The 24537-nt window shown below is 37.7% G+C and overlaps 1 protein-coding gene across 3 annotated transcripts in view; it reads right to left on the reverse strand.

Annotated features, from left to right (window-relative positions):
- The window catches only part of agap3 (ArfGAP with GTPase domain, ankyrin repeat and PH domain 3), a 215939-nt gene that overhangs the window by 51276 nt on the left and 140126 nt on the right, over nt 1-24537 (reverse strand). For all 3 annotated transcript variants that reach the window (XM_077556576.1, XM_077556577.1, XM_077556575.1), the window contains exons 11-12: nt 20736-20910; nt 8823-8972 (exon numbers count right to left, since the gene is read on the reverse strand). In XM_077556576.1, the coding sequence (XP_077412702.1) occupies nt 8823-8972; nt 20736-20910 (325 nt within the window). The remainder of the gene's footprint in view (nt 1-8822; nt 8973-20735; nt 20911-24537) is intronic.

The following is a 24537-nucleotide window of genomic DNA, read 5'->3' on the forward strand; positions in this document are numbered from 1 at the left end:
GCACTTTTTTTTTTTTGTTACCTTAAAAAACAAACAATATAACTTTCTTCTCATTTTAAACTGGAGCCTAAGGAATACTTGAAATAGATTATTGTTTTTCGTCGTAAACTCGTTTTTAGACAATAGTTAAATTAACTCTTTCACTGCCATTGACGTTTATAGACGTCAAGTAAAAACCTACGGAGCACTGCCAATGACGTCTAAAGACGTCATCCAATTTTTTTATATATTTTTTTGAAACGGGTGCGGGCAAGGCTTCCGGAGCTGTGGTGAAAGTTTCCAGCCGGTCTGTTGTGCCTAATGACTATTTTTGGCCCCTAGAGGGCAGCGATGACTCTCTTTTGACAAGATCGGGTGGGAGTCAGTAGAGGCGGAGCTAGAGCGTCGAGCAGGAGATGAGAATGGAAGACAAAGGAAAAATGGCGGCCGGTCGCGAGGAGCTCACGCCCGAGCCGTTTTTTTCAAAGACCAAAAGCATCGCTGAAAGAGCACATTGTTGACGACGACGATGATCATCATCGATGATGAAGATGAGGGTGGTGACTCCGTGGTTGGGAAGCATTGACGCGGCAGTAGAAGACATTAGATGGAGCTAGATGGAGGAGGGAACGGGCAATGGCGAGCGTTTGCAAGCAGCTCTACACTTACAAGACGAAAGGCATCGACCAACGCTAAAATAGTACATTGTACATACGATGATCATCATCGATGATGATGAAGGTGAATCCAAGCTTGACGGCGAAATTGGAACCGCTGACGCGGCGGCTATGGCGGTGTCGTAACGCAAAAAGGAAAAACTGTATTTGAAACATCCACATAATTGTAAATAGTACCACAGTTGCACACATTTGTAAATAGTTTGCGAAATTGTTTTGTCAAATTGTTACACTGTTGAATGGAAATAAACGTATTTTGCAATCAAAAAACACTTTTTCATTGTTGGTGAAAGCGTTTTACAGAAGTAAAGCACTATTTAGGTGTTTGTGGCATCATTCATGGACAAAAAGAAGTGTACAATTCACTAGAGTGCATGAAATAACATCGTTTCACAAAAAGCTCTTTTTCTCCGTTTTTTGTTTCAAAAGAGAAAATTTCGGTGAAAGTAACCATTTTCTATTGTTGATTACTGAAGAACGGAATAAGGTAGAAACAAACTTTTTTTTTCTGATGAAAGCCGAGAGTCCAATCTTTCATTTGGTAGTATGTGTGTTTCCATAGTCTAAACACAACATTTTCTGTGGACCTTGAAAGATCACTCAAAATGCTTAAATCGGCTGGCACTGGCGACAACCCGTTTCTGAAAACGTCTGGCAGTGAAAGAGTTAATTATTTAGTTAATTAAAGATGGCAAAAATCAAATAATCATTATAAACATTTAACAACATTAAGAAATTAAATCACTGTCCTTAAAAGGATACTTGACTCAAGTGCAACTTGCAACAAATGTTGAAAGCTGAATGCTAAACTCAATGCTTATGAAGTCAATTGAAAGATAAATTATGTGAAAATTAGTATTAATTGTAGTTGAAAGATAAATCGATAAAAAGAACACTTGAACACGAGAGGTGTGAATTTTTGAAGCAAGTTGAAATTTATATGGAAGGTGTTATCTGAAAGTATTCATTCAGATGGAAAAGTGGAACTAATGATATCCAATGGAAAAATTAATTTTAAAAAAATCACTCAATAGCGCCATCTAGGCATGCAGTACCCTCTATTTAGATGGAAAAGTGGAACTAATATCAAATGGAAAAATGAAAAAAAAAATTAGCACTCAATAGCGCCACCTAGGCATGCCATTCATTTAGATGGAAAAGTGGAACTAATGATATCCAATGGAATTTTTTTTAATCACTCAATAGCGCCACCTAGGCATGCAGTACCCTCCATTCATTTAGATGGAAAAGTGGAACTATGATAGTCAGTTGGTATACATGTAGCATAATTGGCATGGAAATATTTGCAATGTACAGTCGGAGGTGGGATTCGAATTCAATGTCAGTCTCATTGAAAATAAATGGGGAAAAGTTGATATTTAACATTAAATTGCGCAAATACTAAATAATGTGGAATCAGACGATAAATACCCCGGAAGGCGTGAATTTTGAAGCAAGTTTGTGGAGAATAAAAATCACAATAACAAGTTTCCAGCATTCCCACAATTAATACCTTTAATAACGATATTTTTCCACTTGCTATCGACTGCAGATGACATCACCTGTGCTGAGAAAGTAGGTAACGACCAATCCTGGCTCACCTGTTTTCTGGGGTTGGTCAGTAAACCGAGCCATGATTGGTCGTTACCTACTTTCTCAGCGCAGGTGATGTCATCTTCAGTCGACAGCAAGTGGAAAAATGTGTTTTTCAAAAGGTATTAATTGTTCATGAAAAATAATGTATATAAAGTTATAAAATAATGTCAATAAAGTTATCACATTAATTATAGACAAAATATTAACTTTTACTGCTGAAAATGGCTCAATGAGTCAAGTATCCATTTAAAACAAAATTTTGTAATAAATTAACATATGTTCTTTTGAAAAGTACACTGGCTTGCAATAAGGAGATCATCTTGACAATCACTATATTAACATCCATTTAAATAGTCTAATTGATGGACCAGCCCGGAGTCAGGACAACTTTCAAGTTACCATCAGTGTTATTGATAGTTGTGTGGAATGCTTGTACATAATGTTTAATTCAAGACTTAATGAAAGCCACTGTTCAGAAATCAGACCCAAAAAACAGCTTAACTCATTCACTGCCATTGACAGCTATAGACTTTAAAAAAATCATTTGAACTATTTATATTAGTTTAACATTTTTCCCCCCATTTTTGTTAACAAGAGTATGAAAACCTAGATTTTTTTTGTACATTTAGAAGAGATATAAAATTTGTGATTAATCGTGAGTTAATTAGTGAAGTCATGCGATTAATTACAATTACAAATTTTAATCGCCTGATGCCCCTAATTATTAACATTTTTTGTTTAATTTTCAATAATCTTTTCCTCTTTCTTTTTTTTTTTTTAAAGAAAAGATTATATAAAATTAGGGGCGCCAGGCAATTACAATTTTTAATCGTAATTAATCGCATGACTTCACTAGTTAACTCACGATTAATCACAAATTGTATATCTGTTCTAATACAATAAAAAATTCTAAGTTTTCATACTCTTGGTAACAAAAGTGAAGGGAAAAAATTAACTAATATAAATAGTTCAAATGAATTTTTGACGTCTATAGCCGTCAATGGTAGTGAATGAGTTAAAAAGGGACTATAAACACCAAATTAATTTAAATCCATAGTCATCAATGAATATTCCTATTCTAAGACATTTCCAAAAGTAAATTCTAACAGTTGCACATTATGAACAAAGTGGGCACTGATCAGCCGCAGCCGTAAAACTTGAGAAACTTCAAACGTGGCTTTGAGATCTTGCTTTTAATTCACCGCCAAAGATTGAAGTGTAACGAGGAGCGCGGCGTCTAAACAAGCACGCGGCGCATTAAGAATGGTTGCCCTTATGAGCGCCAGCATAAAAAAGAAAAAAAGGGGCCTGGATTTAATAAAAAAATTGGCGCTCAATATTCAAGAGCTGTTGCGACGTGTGCGTCCGCTTTAGCACAATAGCTTTACAAATGAGCACATTCTCTAAATAATATGGAAATGCTTACGTGGGCTAAGACGTATTCATTCGAGGCCGAATCATCAATCTGCTGCTTTTTTGCATCCCGCCGTTGTCGTCTCCTTTTGTGTTAACCTGCAACCTTCGCCAAGGATAATGGAGTGACGGGGCTTCATTTCGGTCCACAACAGGAGCGCCCGTCGCTGCGGCAAACCCTCCATTGATTGTCGAACAGGTGATGGAAGACTGGCGGCGCATTTCAATCATGTTTTCTGAGACTGACTATGATCACAAGCCACAATATTTGCGACAAATGCACCATGTAATGAGAGCTGGCTCCAAATGTTACTTTTCGGGCCAGTCGGTAGTTTAAATTCTCACAATTTTGGGGGGGATCGCGGACTTGACCCCCAAAAATGAACCGACTTACACCGCGTTTGATTCAGAGCGGCCATTTTGAGCGGCGTTTGCTCTAGAGATAGACCGATATGTTTTTTTCAGGGCCGATTCGATACCAATTATTAGTAGTCAAGGACGCCGATAACTGATATTTGGAGCCGATATTCGTTTTCACTAAAAGGGAAAATATCGGCATCAAAATTGGAAAAAATACAAACTCAAATTTTTAAGCATATGTTTATTAAACAACTTTCAGGGTTTGTAAAAATGATGGAGTTTTTATTTATTTATTTTTTTATCTTAGTCAATAGACATCTTTGTTGTAAAAAATCTAACAAAAAGTTCTGTTATCTCTAATAACTTATTAGTATTCCAAAATAATACATTTTTTACTTATCTTAGTTTTAATTTCAAACAAAAACAGAAGGTGCAAAGAGTTCCCAGGGTCAGCAGTGTCTCTGAAAATTAAAAAATTTGGGGAATTTTCTTTTTTTTATTGAGTTCCCTGAAGTTATCACTTTGTTTTTAATGGATCTATTATCAGCCAAATGATTGTTCAAAATGGCCGATGCTTGTCAAAATGCTAAATATCGGCGCCAATAATCAGCATGGCCGATAATCGGTCTAAACCTAGTTTGCTCATATGAGCTCCACTGGTAATCAATTATTCTAGATGGATGACACTTAAATGCCCACGTAAGACATAATATATATATATATATATATAGAGAGATATAAGAAATCAGCTATTTTGGTTTACAAACAGCCGTTTGGGTACATTTCCGTCCTCGTACCTTGACAAACTTGTACCAAGTAATTCTGAGTGCCGTTGGTAAACCGATTTTGGAGACGAACGGATGACGCTAAATTGCGTAGCTTTTTAGACTTCGCCATGGGCGAATCATGACTTCAAAGTTTGACGATCGAGTCGTTGCCATGACAAACAGGCGGAGAAAAAAATCTGCAGTTTTACCGATCAACGCAAAATAGCACGGACATGTCAAACGGAAAAGTCTCAAGGACCCGTGGCCCAAATTGAAGCAATTTAAGGCGAATTCCACGTAGTCGTGCTTTGACAAACTCCAACTACAAAGGATTTGCTCAAATGAGCAAATCGGAAGCAGACGTCCACGACAGATGGGCAGAACAGCAAAGCTGACTGATGTTTGATGATTCTTTTGAGGCTTCACCACAAAGTCATCAAAAGCATTCAATACACTCTGCAGCCTTTATTTTGTTTTCTCAGAATTTTGGTCAACAACTATATTGAATTTTTCTAAAAATAAAAATAAAAATAAGTCTGAAATAGCAAAGTAAGAGTATACAAAAATGTGATCATTTTTCTTTAATGACACTTTATGGAGTGATTCTTAACCTTAGTTAGTACTTCATGTGTCCTGTGTTTTGTTTTGTTTTATATTCAAAACACAAATCTTTACTTATAGTGCACAGAGCGCAAAATGAACAAAATGTAAATGTCACAACAAATGATGCTTTCTTTCATTTTTTATGGCAAGCTAGCACCTTCAAAAGAGTTGCTTGCAAACAAATACAAAGTGTAGAAGGGTGCAAGGGCCACAACATATCCTTCTGTCGAACCCCTGAGATGGACTCACCGAAGCCCTGGGATTCAATCGAACCCAGGTTAAGAACCACTGAATCGAAGCCAAAAATTGTTCAAGCCTGGAAATTTGCCACCATTTCCTGTTATGATTGACATATCCACCTATTTTATGGCGCGCCGTCCATTTTTAACTGGCCCGCGGGATATACTAAAAATAACATTTGCTACTATAAAGTGTTTCTAAATGAACTCAATCAACTGGTCACAACATTTCTCTTCATGACACTGTGGTGAATAAACCTAATTAATCATTACAGCAAAAATGGTTCCCTTGACTTTTTTGCTCTGTCAAGGTCCAAATTGTGAGCAGATATCACATTGTAAGTGATGGCAGATTGCTCCCGTTTTGGTTCTGAATGCAGTATTTAGCTGCTGTTTAGTGCAGGGACGGATATTTTCGATTTGTTACATGGTGTCTGACCACCCCAAAATCTTGTACAATCCTAAACTATTTGCCTTATATCTGTTCAGGTAGCAGTTTTTCAAAAAACACTGTATTATATAAAGAATATGCAATTACCTGTTTTGACTGCTTTTGCTGAACTAGATGAATAACAGTAAAAAAAAAAATTTTTTAAAGGAAAGTGGCCCTTGCACCCTTCAATTTTTCTCTATGTGGCCCTCGGAAGAAAAAGTTGCTGTAATTCAAACAAATTTATTTTGTTTTCGCTATTTGAATTGTTACTGAGTGAGTCAGGTTTGCGACCCTGAAAATACTGGTGACATTTTCATATTAGGGCCGATACATTTTACAATTTGACGATTCCAAGAGGTCTTGGGCTTTATTGAAAGTAGGGGTGTTAGAAAAAAATCGATTCTGCAATATATCGCGATATTACAGCGCGCAATTCTCGAATCGATTCGATATGCGGCCGAATGGATTTTTAAACATCCATTTTTTATGGGAATATTCAACAAAACGTCTTACTTAGGGTTAGGATTCACACTTTAAGCATGGAAGAATGTTCTATTAATGGAACATCAAGCCTTGATATTTTATTTTAGTGCTGTTCAAACATGAAACAGACTTCAACCTGAAATTTCAGATAAATAAATACATTTTCATACAAATCTTACAGTGTGCATGTACAAGCTTACTGATTAGTATTTTGTAAATTTGAGTAAAAAAAAAAATCGCAATAATCAATTTCTAGATTCGCATCGGGATTAATCGGTATCGAATCGAACCGTGACCTATGAATCGTGACGGCTGTGCTGTCCGCGGCAAAAGCGATCGCGCCTCCAAATGAGCGACGGGGCTCGTGCGTCGCCACGACGAGGGCCTCGCTCGCAGTCGGCCTCCTGCAGCGCTCGTAAAGTGCGCTCTTTAAACTGCCGCGGCCCCTGGGAGAGGGCGGGCAGGGAGGGAGAGAGAAGGCGGGGGGGTAGAGTGGAGTAGGGGTGGGGGTGGTCGCCGCCGCCAATCTAATGAGAACTACCAGAGTGCAAACATGCATGGAAATGACTGTTATTCTGTTGATGTGCATTTAAGTGCTTTTTTACTGCCAAGCACAAAGAGAGGGAAATAACTGGTGATGAATGGTACCCCCGAAAAACATTCATTTTCCTCCCCGCAAGAGAAGAGAGCAGCAAAGGGGGGGTGATGAGGAGGAGGTGTGGAAGGAAAAGACGCGCACGCTGAATCTATTATTTGACTCGGGTCGTCGACACCGACGCTACGGTGAGGAAGTTAACCTTCAGTGTGGCTCGGCTCCGCACGCGCTCGAAAGGTCACGACGACGATGGCGAGGCCTGATCAGCTCATCAGCTAAATGAGCCTCGCAACACTCGTAACGCGCCTTAAGTGGCCCAAATTCTCATTCATATACCAGCCTGTGAATGAATACGGCGATTAGAGACTTTTTCTCCTCAAGTCACCTCATTTCATATTTGCGGATGAAATAGTCAATACATTGCGTATTGGGATCATTATTCATTACTACAACATAAAGCCATTTAACAAGGCTTTAGAAGACTTTGCTTTTTGTTAACTGAAGCACACACTTATCAATAGTTTGTACAAAAAGATATGACTTTCCCCCCCCCAGTACGATTACTCAACTCTTGAGTAGTCAGAGATGCTAAGCACCGATACTATGAGTATTTCTGATACATAAAAGTTGAAACTAGCATTTTCCCCTAATATTGCATGAAATTAAATAGCAATTTTCTATTCGTATCATCCTAAGCATAAAACGGCCACACGATGGTGTCTGATACTGGTATCGGTCACGGGTATCGATACCTTATAGGTAAGGCCTGGTATCGGCCCGATACTGTACTAGCCCGTCTCTAATTCAAAGGATCTCATTTTAACCCAATATACTTGTGTCTTGATTAAGTCTCATTTTATGTTCTTATGAATTAAAATAATCTTAATCTATCATATTTCATCAATTTATTTTAAATGAACGTAGTCTCCCCTAAATGTTTTTGTTTAATTACAATCCATTTCAATCTAATGGCTGCCTAAATGACCTTAATCTAATTCTAGCCATACAACATATTCTCTTAGATTTAACACAGATTATATTCCTTTAACAGGAAATCTAATGAACACTGTCGTATAAACTGTAATTACAAGATGTATGATGTATAACACATTTTATTGTTATTTTCTCATGTTGACAAAATTTTAAACTAATCCTAATCTGATATCAATTTATGAGGGGTGTCAGGCGATTACATTTTTTAATCGTAATTAATCGCATGAGAAATTTTATATCTTTTCGAAATGTACAATAAAATGTACAAAACATTTTTTCTAGGTTTTAATACTCTCAACATAAAAACAAAAATATGCCATTGAAAGTAATTTCATAATAATTCATTAAATTGAATTATAATTAAAAAAATATGTACTGCACTGTAAAAAACGAGTGTGATATTGATTTGTGTTAAGGTCCTTTTTTCTGCCACTAGATGGCAGCATTGTATTTGTAAGACATCGGTGTTAGCTCAGTGCATTTTTCTTTTCATATTAAGAGCTACCTAATCTTTAACATGAAGTAACTTTTTAAAAATTGCAAAATAGAACTTGACCCCACTGATGGGCAAAGCCGAGATTTGAACCAAGAACTCTCAGAAATGTGAGTTGGCTGCGCTAACCATTAAAGCTTCACTCAATCTCATGTGATCGTATCCCATCTTTAAACATAAACATGGCTTACGGGCGCCGCTGCTCGTACTGGTGTTGATGGCGTCGTTCCACTGGTCGGCGCTGGAAACGGAGAAGGAGCGCTGGTGCATTCCGTCCTTGCTGCCGCCAAACAAGGAAGCGCCCGTCTGCAGGGACGTGCTGCTGTTGGAGTGCGGAGCGCCTGCCGACGAGACAAGAATATCGCCAGTTAGCGGCACTTGCGAGTGAGAGAAACCAGTCAAAAGTTGTTGTTTTTTTTTTTTGCAGGAGCACACGCACACATCGGCGAGCACACAAAGCTCCTCTAATTAGGCCTTAATTAACAAGATACACTCTGAAGGCTAATTATCTGGCCTCATCCCTCCGACTGCCACATCCATCTCTCTGCGCCGGCGTCAGCAGGCGCACTCCTCCTAACCTCCAATCAGGCAAGCCGCGGATGCCTCTTCACTAATTCATGGGCTCAGCGGCGCCATGTGGGGTTGCTTCCTCCAGCTCGCGGGCACATCCAGAATCATCATAAACTCACACCTCTTCGCCATTTATTAATAGCAAAAACGAATTAAAGCGGCGAGCAGTGACGAACAGGCTTTTTTTCATGGCAGATACTCAAAATGATCATCGAATCATGACGCAAAAGTGGAGTTCTTCCTGTTACTGTATGTCGCTGGCAGAGGTAGTTGGACAAAAATATATCGTATTTGTATTAAACAAATCGTTATTGCAGGGGTTCTCAAGCTTTTTTCAGTGACGTACCCCATGTGAAAGAATTTTTCGGCCAAGTACCCCCAACAACTTAAAACCCAGTGCTGTACCATCAATGTCTGATTTATTAAACTCTGAAACTCTGTTTGTATTTATGTGAATAATTGTGAATAATAAATACATTAAAAAAATACAGATTTGTGCACACACAAATTTTTATCAACTATTTATTTGTATCAGGCATTAATTATAAATAAAGATTTGTCCACATACAATTTTTTATCAACTACTATTTTCAACTATTTATTTGTATCAAACATTTCAGTAAATATGCTAGAATTAGCCAAAATACTATTTTTCATCTGCAGTCCAGAAACAGATTGTAACACAAAGTTTTTCATCTTTTAGGATCATAGCAAAGCTCTGGTCTCAAAAAGAAATAATTAACTGAATTATAAATAAAGTTTTCAAGTGATTGACATGTGATTTTGGGTGGCATATGACAAGTTGGGTCAAACTATTGTGGTATGGGGGAGATGCTGGGTTTTTTGGACACTGAAAATGAATAGCCAACTGAATATGAAATTCATTTTATGAACTTATATGTTTCTGAAATATTTACAAGTACCCTATTTGAGAACCACCGCATTATTGGACCAGTTGATGATCTCTGGTATAATTGTTTCTATTGGGGGTTTATTTGGAGTTCGCCCAAAATGGCTGCTTCGAAAATAAAATGGCTGCTTCAAAACCAAAATGGCCAACTTCCTGTTGCGGTTCAGGCAATGGCCATATAACGAACATGTAACTATTTGCTAGTTTTTGGGGTTGTTGAGGCCATACATTGTCAAATGAATAAGATGAAGGTGATTAAAAAAGGATGTCCTGAATAATTAACCATATTTAAATGTGAATGTGAGGGGAATTCAATAACACCATTATTAAAAACAAATCAAAACTAAACAATTTTTAAAAGTATTTTTTATTATTATTATTATTATTATTATTATTATTATTATTATTAATATAATTATTTAATTATATAAATTATTTTAAAAAATATATATATATATATTTTTTAATATATTTTAAATATTAGATTATTCTGGTTCCAGGTATCAAGGATTTTTATTTTATAATTACACATTAGCTTGTGATTGAGGCCACAACAGCAGATTGTAGAACATGTATAGCGTGTGTCTGAGTGTGGGTGGGTCGCTCAGTAAACTAAGCGGCACGGGCGCTTGTTAGGATAATATGTCCTACTCATTATCCAGAGTAATAAGTGTATCAAATTCACATAATCATGTCTAATTAGTATCGGTAATTATCTTGTTGGGCCCAAGAATATTAATCTTGGGGTCCCAGAGGGGGTGGGAGCGCCATCGCAGCACGAGTGGGAGAGAGAGCGAGAACGAGGGAATCACGCTGAGGAGCGAAGAGGAAAATTAGCATGCGGAAATCAGAGCAGAAGAGGAGGAGGAGGAGGAAGAGTGATATTGGCAAGCAAAAAATGGGAAACTTTGTTTCAGTAGAAAATAGAAATGCAGCATAGGGTCGCTACATAGGTGACAGTAACAGGCAAATAAAGTATATATATTAAGAAATAAGTGATAAAGATTTTATTGCTTTTTTTGAAGTGTCTCTTTTGTGTACGAGTAAAGAACAATATGCAAGCTTATTTTCACATGAAATGTTAGCGCTGTGTTCTGTTAATGCTAACAGAATTAGCCCACATTACATCCTCCATCAAATACCGACTGAAGGTAAATACGTATGACAAAAGTTGCCCTGTCTGGTCGAACAATTAGAACAGATGTTGCTATTCTCGAGTTACCATGGAAGCAACACAGATATCGTTCCACTTAAGACAAGCGAGTGTAGCATCCATTCATTGAAAAGGTAAAATTACTGCGCATTGTTGCTTTAAAAAAAAGTTTGACTCTCGCTATATGAAAAACAGATAACGACAAAAGAGCTTCGCCTGCTGTTTAAAATTCAACAATCACATCTAATTGTCAAATTGGATGCTAATGATAAATGAATTATACATGGCTGCACTCATTAGTACCCACAGACCACTCCTGCATAAAGGGGACGATAATGTAATTACAGTGGAGAAATATTAATCAGCTTGTGGCATTCAAAAGAGCTAAAAACTCCAGCCAGGAGCGCGCCTTTAAGTGCTACATGCAGCAAAATGGACGCTAATCAACACTGTCAACTGTTACTCAACTTTCGGAGGGTCAGTGAAGGTTTGTAAGGGTTCAACGTAAACACAATGACAAAACATTCTATTCTATTACAGGTGTGTCTCAATAAATTACAATATCATTCAAATCTAAATGTGAAACTCGTTTAATACATAAATTGACTACAACCAGACTTGGGGAGTAACGGAATACATGTACCGCCGTTACGTAATCAGATTACAAAAAATATGTAACTATTCCATTACAGCTACAGGAAAAAACATGTAATCAGATTACAGGTACATTTATTAAAAATGGGGATTACTTCGAGGGATTACAATTTCTACGATGCGAGAGAGTGCGAAAGAGGGTGAGACAGAAAAAGAGAGACAGAGAGCGAGCGTGATTGAGAGCGAGAGCGAGAGAGAGAGAGAGAGAGAGCGAGAGGGACCATTGATACATGTCAGGGAGGTGGGGACGAACGAACTGACTCGTCGTGTCCTCCACACGCGGGCACTTTGAAAAAGCTTCACGGACGGGAGGAGGAAATGGCGACCGGTATTCACTGGAACTTACTCGGAGCGAAAGTTTGAGCTGAGAGTCCGGCGGCATGCTACGCGCTGTAGCTTCTTGCTAGCTAGCCCGCTAGCCTACAACCATAATGTGAGTTACACCTTCCAAACAAATCTTCATCCCACCAATTCACAATTTAAACATCACGCACAACATATACATGGCTAAACGTGTGACTGAGATAAAAGTTAATTTTGCAGTTGATGTCACACATCGTCATCCTCATTGGATGACTATCTATCTATCTATCTATCTATCTATCTATCTATCTATCTATCTAGATAGCTAGCTATCAAACTGTGAGGTGTGGTTGCTTTCAGTGACAGTTCGAAAACAGCATATGGCCTTCAATCAATCAATCAATCAATCAATAGCCTACATGCTTTTTAATTACACAAAGATTTTTGCTATTTGTAGGCTGCCCGGGTTCCTCTCACCCGCAAATAGCAGGACCACATTGTATAGAATATATTTTGTGGTGATATTTATTTTTATTTTGTCTTCATGAGCATACTCAATATTGGAGTAATCTTAAAGTAATCCAGTTACAATACTTTAATATTATGGTACTTGGATTATGTTACTAACTACATTTTTAAGCAGGTAACTTGTAACTGTAACGGATTACATTTTAATGGCAACCCTCCCAACCATGACTACAACACGAGATTATTTCATAATTTACTTTTTTGATGACTATAGTTTACAGGTCACAAACCGAATATTCAAGAAATATCCATATGACATATGTAACAATCAAAATTATTTTTTGTATAGAAATTAGGCAGGAATGTACCTTGACTCAACAATTCCACCAGTACTAATGATAAAGGAAATTTCAATTAATTGATGCACATGATGATTCACTGATGTGTCATATGGCAACAGTGTAGTGTCATGGGTGAGTTGGAGCCTATCCCAGATCGCCCTGGACTGGTCGCCGGCCAATCGCATGGCACATATAAATAAACAACCATTCACACCTAGGAACTATTTGGAGTACCCAGTGAACCTAACATGCATGTTTTTGGAGAAAACCCACACAAGCCGGAGAAGAACATCCAAACAGAACATGCAAACTCACACACAGGAAGTCGAAGCACAGATTTAGAATATAGAATATTAAACCACAGAAGTGTGAGGCATATGTGCTAACCACTAATCCGCCCTTTCTAAACATGTCTACCAAATTTTGCGTGAAAACTACTATTCATCTTTTTGCGGTTACTACTGATGTTATCATTAGCATTATTGTTGTCATGCTGCTTCGCGAGGATCATTTAATGTCGGGGCAAAATCTAGAGAGCATGACAAAATATCTCAAACATGAAAACTGAAAAACATACTGCATAACATTATTAAAAATTAGGGGTGTCAAAATCAGTGCGTTAATTTTGAGTTAATTTAAAGTTCCTTTAACACGCGATTAATGACGGCCCTTTGGAAAGTCGCAACGCAGCAGACACGTCCACGTCAAAATTTTGCAGTAATAAATTTAATAATGTATATATTTGTGGAGACTGGGGTCAAGTTGTATTTTACAATTTTAAAAGTGTTTCATGCTAAAGATTAGGAAAAAAATGCACTTATGCCATCTAGTGGCAGAAAAATTACCTCTACACAAATCAATATCACACTCGTTTTTTTACAGTGCATCTTATTAATTTTAAGTCAATTTTAGGAATTATTATGAAATTACTGTATCAATGACTAAAAGAGGCAGTCATATTTCTATTAGTTAATTTTTTTTTTGCACTTTTATGCTAACAAGATTATGAAAACTTGGGGGAGAATATTTGATTGTACATTATATTGTACATTTAGAACAGATATCAAATTTGTGAATAATCGTGAATTAACTATTGAAGTCTGACACCCCTATTAAAACTACAAAGAACAGAAGAAGTTGTATTCTTCTACACATTTCATTGTTTTTTTTTTACTTTTTAAATGGGTCAGTTTGAGCCACAACAAAATGGTGGCTTAACTCATTTGGTCCCAAAAACATATAAATATGTTCTATTTTAAATATTACCATGCTCCCAAAGACGTATTTATACTTAAAAAAATATAAATGCTAGAGCATACAGAAGGCTTTGATGGAGCCTCTGAACTCAAGAGAATGCTTGAAGCAATGGTAGTTATTACAAAAAACGGCCAGCAAGTGGCAGCAGAGTATAAGAGATCAACCAAGGCCATGTTGCAAAAAGGCTTTTCCCCCTCCCCAATGTTTTAAACAGATTTGTTAATAATGATGAAATTTAGATATATTCTAATGCTAATTGCTGCAAAACAGAAACAGATATAAATATACTTTGTTTTTCCTGATGAAAGAAGAGACTTTAATATTTTCTTTTGGGAGGTTATATGTTTTTATAGCAACAGTACACAATATTCTGTGGGCCTTGCAAAATCAGTGAAAATCCAGTAAAACAGCTGGGAGCGAAGGGGGTTGCTTCAGTGAAAATGGCGGGGAGTGAATGAGTTTTTATAAAAATAAATTCCAATAAACATGGTTTGTATCTTATTATCAAAGTCCGTTATTAACAAATTCTACACACATACAGTATGTGAAAGGAACCAATGAGCTAAATACGTAGGCTACTAGAAGATAAAACTATAGATATTCTCAACCACATTTTGGAGGAAGGAGACGGTGGTGATAAGTAGAAGCGATGGATTAAGCGGGAAGCGCCTCGCCTCTCTTTAGGCCAGGGCCGTCAGCGAGCTGATGAGCCGTGACGAGGCCCGGCCCCTCAGTGGAGTTGTTGCCATTATGTACAAGTATTGGCATAATGACGCGCTCATGCTAATGCGGGGCCGGGCAGCACATCATCTGCCTCCGTCTAATACACCGCTATGATCATCACCATCATCATCATCATTCCGACGAGCATCTGACATCCCGCTACGTCCTCCCACTCTGACCTCTCCACATTACTATGTCATCTATTATCACATGTATCTAGCCATGCTACACCACAATTAACATTTTTATTGTGTATTTTGGTCAGCGGGTTTACGCGGATAAGATTTTGTCTCTGTTGCCAATAAAATAAATAAATAAAGTTAAGTGAGTCATATAATGACTGTTACATATAGTGTGCAAATAATATTTTGTATAATGATTAGTGTGAATCGACTAAATCACTCATGGAAAGAAAAGAAATAAAGACAACAAAATATGTTGCTGTAATGTCAAAGTAATACAAATATCATTGCAAATGATAAGAAAGCACAGTGTTTTACAATTTTTTGTTGTTGTTGTTCCTAAAAAAAAATATGGATCACAATTTGACTTTTTTTTTTTTAATAATAAATGATTTGAAAATCGTCATATACAGTATATTTTATTCAATAACAAAAAATCTTATTTTCTTAATTTTTTTAATGCCTACTTTTCATTTGAACGTCATGAGCACGTTACCAATTGTGATTTGTTAGCAATTATTTACACATAACTTTTGAGAAACTTAAACCCTTACAACTTTTTGTATGATTTTTGACTAAATATGTTCAATAACAGAGACTTGATTGAAAATGACAAGTCCAGAGTAAATTTGACCTCAAGTGGGCCGGACCAGTATGTCCATGACGACAGGTCAAAAATATTTCCTTTTTTTTGTGTGCAAATTATTAAAAGTGCAATTTGAAAATATTCCTATTCAATATTATTTTACTGCAGAGTAATCGACAATTATTAACAAAAATCACCACAAAATGTTTGCATCAAATCCTGAGTAACAGCCACATTTCATAAAGTCACATAAGTGGTCATCAGTGCACCCTCCAGTGCACAAATTTAGCGACAACAGTTAATTTTAGTGAAAAATTGCATTTTGTGTTCTGTCCCAACGGGCCAGATTGGACCCTCTGATGGGCCGGTTCTGCCCCACAGGCCATATGTTTGACACCACTGGACAAGGTCTAATACAGTGTTCCCTCGTTTTTCGCAGTAAATTAAATCTGCAAAGTAGTAGTAAATGTTTTAAGACTCTAAAACCCCTCACCACACAGTTTATACATTTTTCTCATTGAGGCATTTACATTTTCTCACATTTCTCTCTCGTTTTAACATTCTCAATGTTCAAACCATCACAAATTTTACAAAATAGGTACATTATTGTAAAAAAAATAAAATAAAAAAAAGCATAAAAAATTTCACCCCAAAAAATCCACGAAACAGCGAGGCAGTGAAAAGCGAACCGTGTTATAGCGAGGGAACACTGTAATAAAAAATTATTCATTTTTTTTGCGAGAAAAAAACAAGTAGTCTACTCGGATGTTTATCCCAAGTCACAATTCCGAAGTGTGCAAAATGCCTATGGTGGAAGAACTCATTAAATTATGCTTTTTCAAATAAAGAGATAGTAATTGCTTTAGCAGAGATTAACCATCTGATTAAGCACTTTGAAGAGGCACTGCTTACAACGGCATATTAGGGCCGGCGTTGTTATCATCTTGCAAATTTGCCATTTTATAATGTCGCAAATATCAGAGTTGATATCTCATAAATTTGCCCCTGTATAACGTCGCAAAATTTCGATGTTTCTTTCTGACATTTGTGATTTTTTTCTCGAAATTTTGCGACTTTATAATGTCGCAAATATTAGATTTTTTTTCTTGTAAATTTGTGAGGGTTTTTTCTCGCAAATTTGCCACTTTATTATGTTGCAAATATTTTTAAATTTTCTTGTAAATTTATGAGTTTTTTTCTCACAAATTTGCCCCTATATAACGTCGCAAATTTTAGATGTTTCTTTCTCTGACATTTGTGAGTTTTTTCTCGAAATTTTGCGACTTTATAATGTTGCAAATGTTTGAATTTTTTTCTTGTAAATTTGTGAGTTTTTCTCTCTCGCAAATTTGCCACTTTATAATGTTGCAAATATTTTAACATTTTCTTGTAAATTTACGAGTTTTTTTCTCACAAATTTGCCCCCGTATAACGTCGCAAATTTTAGATGTTTCTTTCGCTGACATTTGTGAGTTTTTTCTTGAAATTGTGCGACTTTATAATGTCGCAAATATTTGATTTTTTTTCTTGTAAATTTGTGAGGTTTTTTTCTCGCAAATTTGCCACTTTATAATGTTGCAAATATTTTTTAATTTTCTTGTTAATTTGTGAGTTTTTTTCTCTCACAAATTTGACACTTTGTAATGTTACAAATATTTTTAAATTTTCTTGTAAATTTGTGAGGTTTTTTTGTCACAAATTTGACACTTTGTAATGTTGCAAATATTAGATTTTTTTTTATTGTAAATTTGTGAGTTCTTTCTCGCAAATTTGCCACTTGATAATATCGCAAATATTCGATTTTTTTCTTGTAAATATGTTAGGTTTTTTCTCTCGTATAAAAAAAAAAAGTTTATACGTGGCCCTAATGCACCGTCGTAGGTATGTGCTAGCTGCGAGTATCAAATGTAAAAGTAAGTTTCAGTGTGAGCTAGTGCTTCATTTTTGTATGATATTCAACAAAATCCTGTGAAGTTTTATTTTGCAAGAGCAGTCGGGGAGTATATGCAGTTCTCCCCCCTGGAGTCTTGACTAAAAGTGACGAGACCTATTAATACTTGGAGGGCTCGTATCTGTCAGTGGTTACACACAAAACTGGGAAGGGGGGGGGGGGGGGGGATCGTAACTAAAAGGGTTGCGGAGGAATTAAATGTGGCTGCCTGGCAAAGTGGTCTTCACTCTTTGCTCTTCATCTTCCCGTCTTGCTCGTCTCGCCCCGCCCTTCCTTTGCCTCGCCGCCACTATCCCTCTCCTGGCGGTGATTATAAAGGTCTTTAGAAGCGAGGGATGCATGAATTACCAAAGGCAAAGACAAGGCTTGTGATTTAGTCGCCCTGAATGAGAAATTACCCCTTTGTTCCCCTCATCAATTGCATGTCTAATGAAATCAAAACCCTGATCGCATAATCAGAAGAGGGTCCTCCACCCGGAGAGAGACCTGATGTGATTTGTAACCTTTCTCTGGCTAAATGCAGATCTCACCAAGGCCAATCTCACTCGCTTTGTTCCCAGATGCGCAAATGGCGACTGATAACGTCGGGAATTTACCCTTGAGGAACCTATACAAACCAGTTGGTGCCGTTTTACCCCCTGAAAATCTCACCCGTCCCGTTCCAAAGTGGGAACGACCCTGACGCCACGTCCTGGGCTCTGCAAACTCCTTCATCTTCTCTGCATTTTGACTAATTGAGCCGTTCGGCGGCGCCAGCGACCTGCCAGGACAGTGCCGAGAGTCCCCGGCTTTTTGGCTCGAAAACCCGTTTCCCGGCTACTTGGCTCCAGCGCGCACCCGCCTCCCTCGACAGGGGGGGGAATGGCTAATTATTATTAATTACTCTTAAATGTGACCCCAATCACAGTTTTAGCATGCCAGTTCACCGCTCACTGGAGGCTTTATTTTTAAAACTTGAACCTCTGCCATGATGCTTTGGACCAGACTGAGCTCCTCACCCTTGCACAGACATAACTAGGACATAGGTCGAGGCCACGTCGCAACAAAAGCAACTTGCTTTTTTTTTTTTTTAAATGCATCACTGATGAAGGACTATTAAAATGCTTCTCGTGGCCGCTCGTTAAGGTCTCATTGTGCCACGCTAACAATGTGCGAGGCAGTTAATTTGCATGTGTGGAACATGCGGAGAGCACGTAATTAACCTGCCGGGACACGTGCATTTCATGATGAATCACAAACCTGGGACATAGGATGAGTACAATAATGACAAAGTCATTATACAGCAGAGTGATATGTTCAAGGAAGCTAAATTGAAGACTTTTTTTAATTTATTTTTTAGTAATACTTAGCCGTTCTCATTTGCTAAATGTGCTTGTAGAAATTGGCAATAGAGATCCGGATGTCATGCGCCTATTAATGGAAGACGGCAAAAACTTATTTTTATTATTTTTATCCGTCAACTTTCCGCCCAAGAGCATTGACAGTCACTTTGATGAAAGGACGTGATATACATGCGTGAGGTGGACATGTTGGATTTGGCGATGAAGTGTCAGGAGTGTTTTTTTTTTTTCAACTTGGCGACGCTTCTATGTGGAATTACCTACTTTGTTGCCGGTGAGTGCTTTCAAATCTGATCATACAAAAGATTTACAAGTTTGTACAATTCGGATTTATTTCCCCTTTATGTGTGGTCAAAATGCCATCCAAGTTAGCCGTTTCACGCAAGCGTTATTTAGGTACGTTAGCAACTTAGCAACTGCTAATTCGGCCGCGACTGCAGTCATTTCTACCGTAAAAAGTGTCTTCAAGGTATTTGTCAGTTATTGAATTCAACTGTATAATATCTATTAAAGCGTAGCAGCACAAATGAACGAAACAGACTATTTCTCCCATATTTCCTGTGTGGGAACAGTTAGCATCTGCTGATTTAGCCACCATGTACAAAGTGCTCCATTGGCTACGCATTGGTTCCTCTTATGATAGCCGGGAGAATGCTCAATCCTTTTTTTTTACCTCTTGTTGTGGCAGCTGTTCCACAACAGCTGTCAATCATTGTTCAAGTGTGGCATTTGCCGTTTACTCAAAGTGGCAGACGCGTTTTCTATGCTGGCAAAATGGTTGTGGTAACGGCCATTTTGGGACATGTGACGTAAACGTTCGATTCTCTATAGGCCTCTATGTTATATCACACATGAAACATTGTGAGACTAATTTCAAAAACATTAAATATTTTTATAAAATTACTTTGAATTGGAGCTTGGAGACTATTTAAATTTTCATATTCAAAATGAAACGTTGAAGTTTAGATCAATCTTGTATGCTGGTTTGACAAAATTGACAATGTTGACTGCCAGAGGCGGTGCTTAAAGCACTGAATGTCCCCTTTGTGCATGCGAGTAATGCATGCCAAAATTGTTACCTGTGACCCCTGGATGACCCTAGAGCAGAGGTGGGCATCGAGGGCCGGAGTCCTGCAGGTTTTGCGTGTTGCCCTTCTCCAACACAGCTGATATATGATCAGCTCATCAGCAAGCTCTGCATAAGCCTGATAACGATCCTGTTGATTGGAATCAGCTTGTGTTGGAAGTGAGAAACCTACAAAACCTGCAGGACTCCGGCCCTCGAGGACCGAGATTGCCCACCTCTGCCCTAGAGGGTATAAGTTCCGGTGTGACCGGGGATTCGACGAGGATTCCCACTGATAGGATGCTCTAGCGTTTATTCGGGATTGATAGAACCGTAGTCAAATACGTAACATTCATTTACGCTTATTTATTCCATATTTATTTATTAAAACAAATATATATCATCATACTAATTTCCATACTCTTGTTGGAAATTCATTAAGCTAAAAAAAATGCTGTTCCTTGCTGAAAAAAGTAATCACTTGTAATAATTTTATCTTGTGATAATGCATCAATGTTCAAATAAACAGTTGAAGTTTTGCACAGTTTTTAAACAAGGCCATTGAAACGTTACCCCAGTAACGATGCACCAAAGCAATACCTGTGTTCCCGATGCCAAGTTGCAGGGCGCTACGGTCTTTGGTCATCCCGTTGGTCTTGGGGCTAGCGGTGGGGGCAACGGTGGTGGCCACAGCCCTCGGTGGTCGCTTCCCGGGTACTTTGACCGTCGTACGCAGCAGGTCGATCTCCTTCCCGTGTACATTCTGCATGTAGTCCTATGGGAGAAAAACAAACAGTGTTTCACACAATGGAGGCGAGTGATTGACCAAAACAAGAATGGAGGAAGGTTGGAGGGAAACAATTTGAAAATCCATTGCTATTAATCAAACAAATAGTGTATGAAAAAGACGCCGCCGCTAACTCCCAGGTGTGCTAATGTGAATAAATGACATAAATGACAAGTGTACAGCGGAAGCAGACACTTTAGCAACATGCTAATGCGGTTAACAAACGCACAATTGCCACATCAGTAGTTTGTAAGCTAGGGATGTAACGATAACGCCGATATTGTGATATTAAAACTGCCACAATATATCGCCGCCGTCATGTCACGATATTAAAAGCAGTACATATTTTTACAAAGTGGGGTCGATTTCCATTTGTGCAGTTCTAGCACCCTCTGGTGGCTAGTTTTTTTTTTTTTTTGCAGTTAAATTTTCACAAGGCATGTTTTGGCCCTTCTTTGTTTAAAATCCATGCTAATGGGCAGAGGAAGAGGAACATAATATGCTTGTGAAGCGAGTCAATATGTGGAGGAACTCGATGTGTGCATGCATTAGCAAGTAAGTGCATCAACATATTTTTATATATATTTATAATATTTTAAAATATATTTCATTGCTGTAATGTGCAAGCACAATATTGTGTGTGTTTGTGTTTTAGTATGAGCTCTTTTTTTCCTTTTACAATATTACAATATAGACTTTCTTTGTATTGCCAACCTCCCCAAAATATCGAGATAATTATCCTATTGTGACCTTCATTTTGTGATAACATCGTACCGTGATGTTTGGGTACCGTGATGTTTGGATATCGTTACATCCCTATTGTTAGCATGTCACGCTAACGTCTAACTACATGGCTAATGATGTCACTGTTAGCAGAAGTATTTGTGTTGCTGGAGCTGAATAACGGATTAAGAAAATAATTTGTTGCCTGGTGCTTTTAGAACTGTTGCATAAAAACAATACCACATCGTGATCCATCACTGACGGATGCATGTTTTTCTGCCGAATGACGAGAACCTTTAAAAATAGTGTTGACGGAGTGATGACGGAAGTGTGGTTAAAATAAATTGACGGACTGATGTTTGCAGTTTGGTTCAACTTGAAACAATGACGGACTGTTGATGACAGAAGGGCTCAGCAAAATTTTGTAAAATGCCCACCTCTGACTGTGATTATCTTTGGCAAGAACAAATCACAGTTGTTCGAGTGCATTAGTGGAAGTATACTCTAAGTACCTTTTCAAAAAAATATTGCTTAAAAAATAGGGATAGAGCGATTATCGGTCGGGCCAATTAACTGTGCCGATCGATATTTGGCATTTTGACAAATATCGGCATCGGCCTTTGAACAAATCTGAAGGCCGATTATGCTGCTATCTCAGAGCGGTGAATGCTTGCGAAGGGTACACAATATGTAAGATGTTCACAGACATTTTATACTTGTCGCAACGACATTTTCAACATATTCAGACAATTTTTCACTGTCAGTGAAGATCTTTTGAAACCTTTTACAAACCCTGACCAAAACCCAAAATTAGCTACATTTGCATGTCACATTTATTTAAATTTACACTTTATAAAAAAAATATGCGGACACTGGAAATTTCCTACACTTTTTGTTTAAAAAATATAAAATTAATTAAGAAATGATGTTGAAATTTTGGAAAACTTTTTTTTTTTTTTTTTACAGTAGAAACGTTTAGGGAGCCATTTACTTGCTTAGTTTTTAATTTAGCTTAACACATTCTGATGACCCTGCAATTTTTTAAATATTTTTTTAAACAATGATGTCAATTTTTTATATGTTTAAAATGAAAAGAAAACTTCTATTTTTATGCTGATATTTTCTTTTTTACTGCAAATGAATATCGGCTTGAAATATCGGTTATCGGTCTGCTTGACTACTAATAATCGTATCTGTATCGGCCTTGAAAAAAACATATCGATCTATCACTATTAAAACTATATTGTGGGCGAACACTTGACAATGAATTTTAGAAATAATCTCACAAAGCTTGACAAATGTTGAGTTAGTGTGATATGGCAGAAATGTTCCTTTTTGACTTCCATTTCGATCTTTTAGCATTTTTTTGAGTATTTTTATTGAATTTCCTTTTGGTGGATCGTGTTGAAGCACAACACACAAAATGCTTTTTCATTGCTAATGATCAAGCTAGCATTAAACTTAAATAAAACATTAAATACTTCTCGTTCAGCTATTAGAACATTTGAGCGAAAACTGACTTAGAGCAGTCAATGAAATGTTGTCAAATGTTTTGGGACAGGCAGTACATCATCACCTGTGCCAACGCCGCCTCTTGAAACAGCCTCATAAATGAAAGCAAACACTCGTTCTGTTTCAATTTGCTTTAAAGCCCAAATGTGGCAAGCCGGGTTGAAAATCATCGTGCTCAGCAGAAAGAAAGAAAAAACAAAAACAAGAAAGCAGCGGCGGCAACGGCCGTCTTTTCCGTCCCCGCACCGGCTCCTGGCTTTTATTACCAAGTCATAAAGCACTCATTTCTTTCCCGAGCCTCCTTGCTAATTACCCAGTGAGCGCTCTCATTTCGTTTTATTGCGGGAATTAACAGCCAGATCGAAGCGTGCAAAGCTATTAAGATGTGTGATTAAGCCACATTCAATTAGTTTCTACAAACAATTTAATTGATGTAGCAGATAGAATTAACAGAAGGTGATTGTGTGGATGGCTTGGCTGGCTGTGAAATTAAAGGATCCCGCTCGCTCCCTCGTTCGTCTCTCTCTCCTTTTCCCAGCCTCTCACGTCCCACTTCCCCCCCCCGCGCACTTCCGCGCTCGGCGGCTCCGAACAAGCTGTTACGGAACTAACGCAACCTTCGTTCGGCGTTCCCTACGCCGGGCCGCGCATTCATAGAGCGGGCCCACTGACCTGTGATGGCTGTAATGATCAAGAGCTAGCAAGTTCAGTCAATTACGTACATCAGTGTAACAGCGCAGCTCGGCTTGTAAATTAAGACGCTCGCGACTGCGCCAGACTCCATTTGCTTCGAGGCTGACCCGTCTCGTTAGACAGAAGACGTTAATAGCTTTCATTTTTTATCTTGTCGGAACAGATGCTCGAGTGCTGTGGTACCAAACCACAGGGCCGGGGAACGCTACCTGCCCTTGAAACATTTGGTACTGGACCTCACAGAACGACGATATTTTATTGATCATCACCAAGTATGATCTGCGTAAAATGTGGCAAATGACTTCTATAAAAAGCTCTGAAACGTTGCTTTCATTGCTGCCATTTTGGCGGCTTGTATACATCACAAAAGTGTTTTTGAAGGGTAAAAAAAAAAAACATGAAAATAACAGCATTACTACATATGTCTAAATCAGGGATGGCATAGTTAATTGATTTATTGTAATTAATAATACAAAAAAAAATATTGGTAAAATAATGCATTCACAGTTAATGTTGTATTTGATTAATTCATTGGTAATTTAATTATGAATATGAATGATTTATGACTAATGCAATTAAGATGAGAATAAAATTTTAACATTTTTTATCATCGTCATCATTATTATTACTGTACTGTTATTAGGCATAGGAGATTTTATTTACAAAGCACTTTAAAAGAACCATTGA

The sequence above is a fragment of the Vanacampus margaritifer genome, chromosome 2, assembly GCF_051991255.1.
Source record: "Vanacampus margaritifer isolate UIUO_Vmar chromosome 2, RoL_Vmar_1.0, whole genome shotgun sequence".
Lineage (NCBI taxonomy): Eukaryota > Metazoa > Chordata > Actinopteri > Syngnathiformes > Syngnathidae > Vanacampus > Vanacampus margaritifer.